Below are 2,500 nucleotides of genomic sequence, written 5' to 3'. Positions count from 1 at the left end.
GAGGATAAAAAGAAAGAGAGAGAAAAGGGATACAAAAAGAGAAAGAAAACAGGAAGGAAAGCGATTGTACATGCAAGCTGGAATTGTATATTTAGTCTTACATTAGTTTTTCCCTGGATATTCTCAGGATTTGTAAAAAAAAAAAAAAAAAAAAAAAAAAAAAAAAAATTGTTTTCTTATTTTCGACTCGTTTTTGTGACTGTTCTGAATTTTGTTTCACTAGTAAAAAAGAAACTGCTCAGTATTATTCCTGGTTGAAAGACAGTTTTATGTCATTCGCTTTGAAATATTGTTGCAAGATAAATAAGCAAATCAACAAAACAAAAATACGTTGAATCAATTAACAACTCAGAGAGATGATATATTTCAGACTGTCGTTTCAAAATTATTAGAAAAAAAAAAGACTTTGTAAACATGTCAGTCACTTATAAAGCTAAAAAATACGATTTTGTCTCTTTCTTTTTTGAGAAAACTAACATGGAATGATTGAATATTCTGTCAAATGAGTGAACAGATTAAATAAACGAACAGAAAATAGAAATAATTAATAAATCTTACATATTACTAAATGCTTTGGTGAAAAAGAAAAAGAGAAAAGGGGAAAGATAGAAAAAAAAATAACTCCTTTTATCAAATCGACAAATGATCAGAAAAATGAAATAAAAAGAACTAAATCAGATAATAAACGATAAACTAAAAATATATATAAAAATGAGATGAAAAAGTAAGTACTGATTAAAAATAATAACAAACATTAACAAAAACACAGATAGTAAGTTGAACTAGAAAAAAAATTAAAGGAGCTAAATGGAGAATTAATAAACTGAAAATATAGCAAATAAACATATAAATAATCAAAACAATAATAAATAAGTAATAGTAATATTGATAAAGACAATAACAAACTCACCACAGGAAATGCACACGCAACTGGTTCAATAAAAGAAACGCTACTGAACTGGGGATAAATAAACCGATAAACCAACGAAACAACTCCGCATATAGATCTGAAAATATTCAATCAAACAAACAACGACAGTAACAACACGACCTCACCTTGACCCTGAGGACGTGAATCCCCGACGGCGTCCCTTTCAGCATCGTGATATTTCCGGTCTCGTGGTTGACCTGGAAGTGCGTGGCGACGTCGGACGAGGTCATGGGGTCAACCTCGAAGGTCTTGTCCTCGAGGTCATAGTCGTCCAGGTCAGTCACGTGGACAGCGCCGATGACCATGGACGAGAACTGACCCTGTTGTTGAGGGAGGGGGGTAGAAAGGGAATTCTCTTGAGGTTTGTCTTCGAGTTGGATCTTTGTGTTTGTCTGTTCTTTGAAAGCCTTGTTTGTCTTTTCGAATATTCGGTTGTCTTCCTGTCTGCCTGTGGCGGTCTCGGTTTCGGTCTCTCTCTGCCGCTGTCTGCATCTCTGTTTGTCTTTCTCTTTCTCTGTCCGTCTGTCTCTCTTGTTTATCACGTGTGTGTGTGTGTGTGTGTGTCTATCTGTCTGTCTGTATGTTTATATGTCTGTCTGTCTGTCTGTTTGTCTGTCTGTCTGTCTGTCTGTCTGTCTGTCTGTCTGTCTGTCTGTCTGTCTGTCTGTCTGTCTGTCTGTCTGTCTGTTTGTCTGTCTGTTTGTCTGTCTGCCTGTCTGGCTCTCTCTCTTTTTCAGGTATATTATTCTATCAGACTCCATACTTTCGACAAATTAAAGAACTGCAGCGAAGAGTCAACGAGGACAAAATGGTCCTCCTAGTTGGGTCAAATTGCTCGTGACAAAATAACATCAGCTCATGATTAGTTGAAAACCATTTCACTTTTTAGAGAGCCGTCATTAACGCAGTTCAAAAAACAGATCACGGGATATAATGCCATCATTACTCGAAATATATTCAAACTGTGCAGAATTAACAGCAATAATGAACTCCGGTGTCGGGCCATCTCCGTTCGCGAAATAACACGAACGCGTCGATTTGGCTCTGCGAATGCCACATGAGAATTCCTCTTTTGTGTGAGGGGAGGGACCTTCCCCCTCATACCGCATACATATACACAGATAAACAAACACATATACACATTACATACGCACACACATACAAAAAAAGACATTCATATCCATCCACGCACAGACACAAACAACTGATAGACCCAGGGAAACAGGTACAGGTATTCTTTAAAAGACACACCGAAAGAACTTGAATGTACTTTCATTTAATCATCCGGTTAGATGGCCCGACAAATCAAACACATGAAAACAAGAACATGCCAATATAAGGAAAAGCGTGCGTGCTCACACACACACACACACACACACACACACACACACACACACACACACACACACACACACACACACACACACACACATACACACACACACAAACACACACACACACAAACAAAATAATAAAAAACGAGCTTCGCAGTTAAGGGAGTAAAGTGAACGATAAGTGTGGAAAGGCTAGCGCTTGAAAAGATGAATATTCACTCAGAGTCGACATGAG

The 2,500-nt window shown here is 37.4% G+C and overlaps 1 protein-coding gene across 1 annotated transcript in view; it reads right to left on the bottom strand.

Moving 5' to 3' along the window:
* Positions 1-2,500, bottom strand: part of LOC125034934 (neural-cadherin-like) — a 31,735-nt gene that overhangs the window by 19,820 nt on the left and 9,415 nt on the right. The window contains exon 8 of the mRNA XM_047626980.1: positions 1,057-1,251. Within this exon, the coding sequence (XP_047482936.1) occupies positions 1,057-1,251 (195 nt within the window). The remainder of the gene's footprint in view (positions 1-1,056; positions 1,252-2,500) is intronic.

This window comes from Penaeus chinensis, chromosome 19 (genome assembly GCF_019202785.1).
Source record: "Penaeus chinensis breed Huanghai No. 1 chromosome 19, ASM1920278v2, whole genome shotgun sequence".
Classification (NCBI taxonomy): Eukaryota; Metazoa; Arthropoda; class Malacostraca; order Decapoda; family Penaeidae; genus Penaeus; species Penaeus chinensis.
The sequence above is the reverse complement of the archived record's forward strand: the minus strand, read 5'-3'. Positions and strand labels throughout refer to the sequence as shown.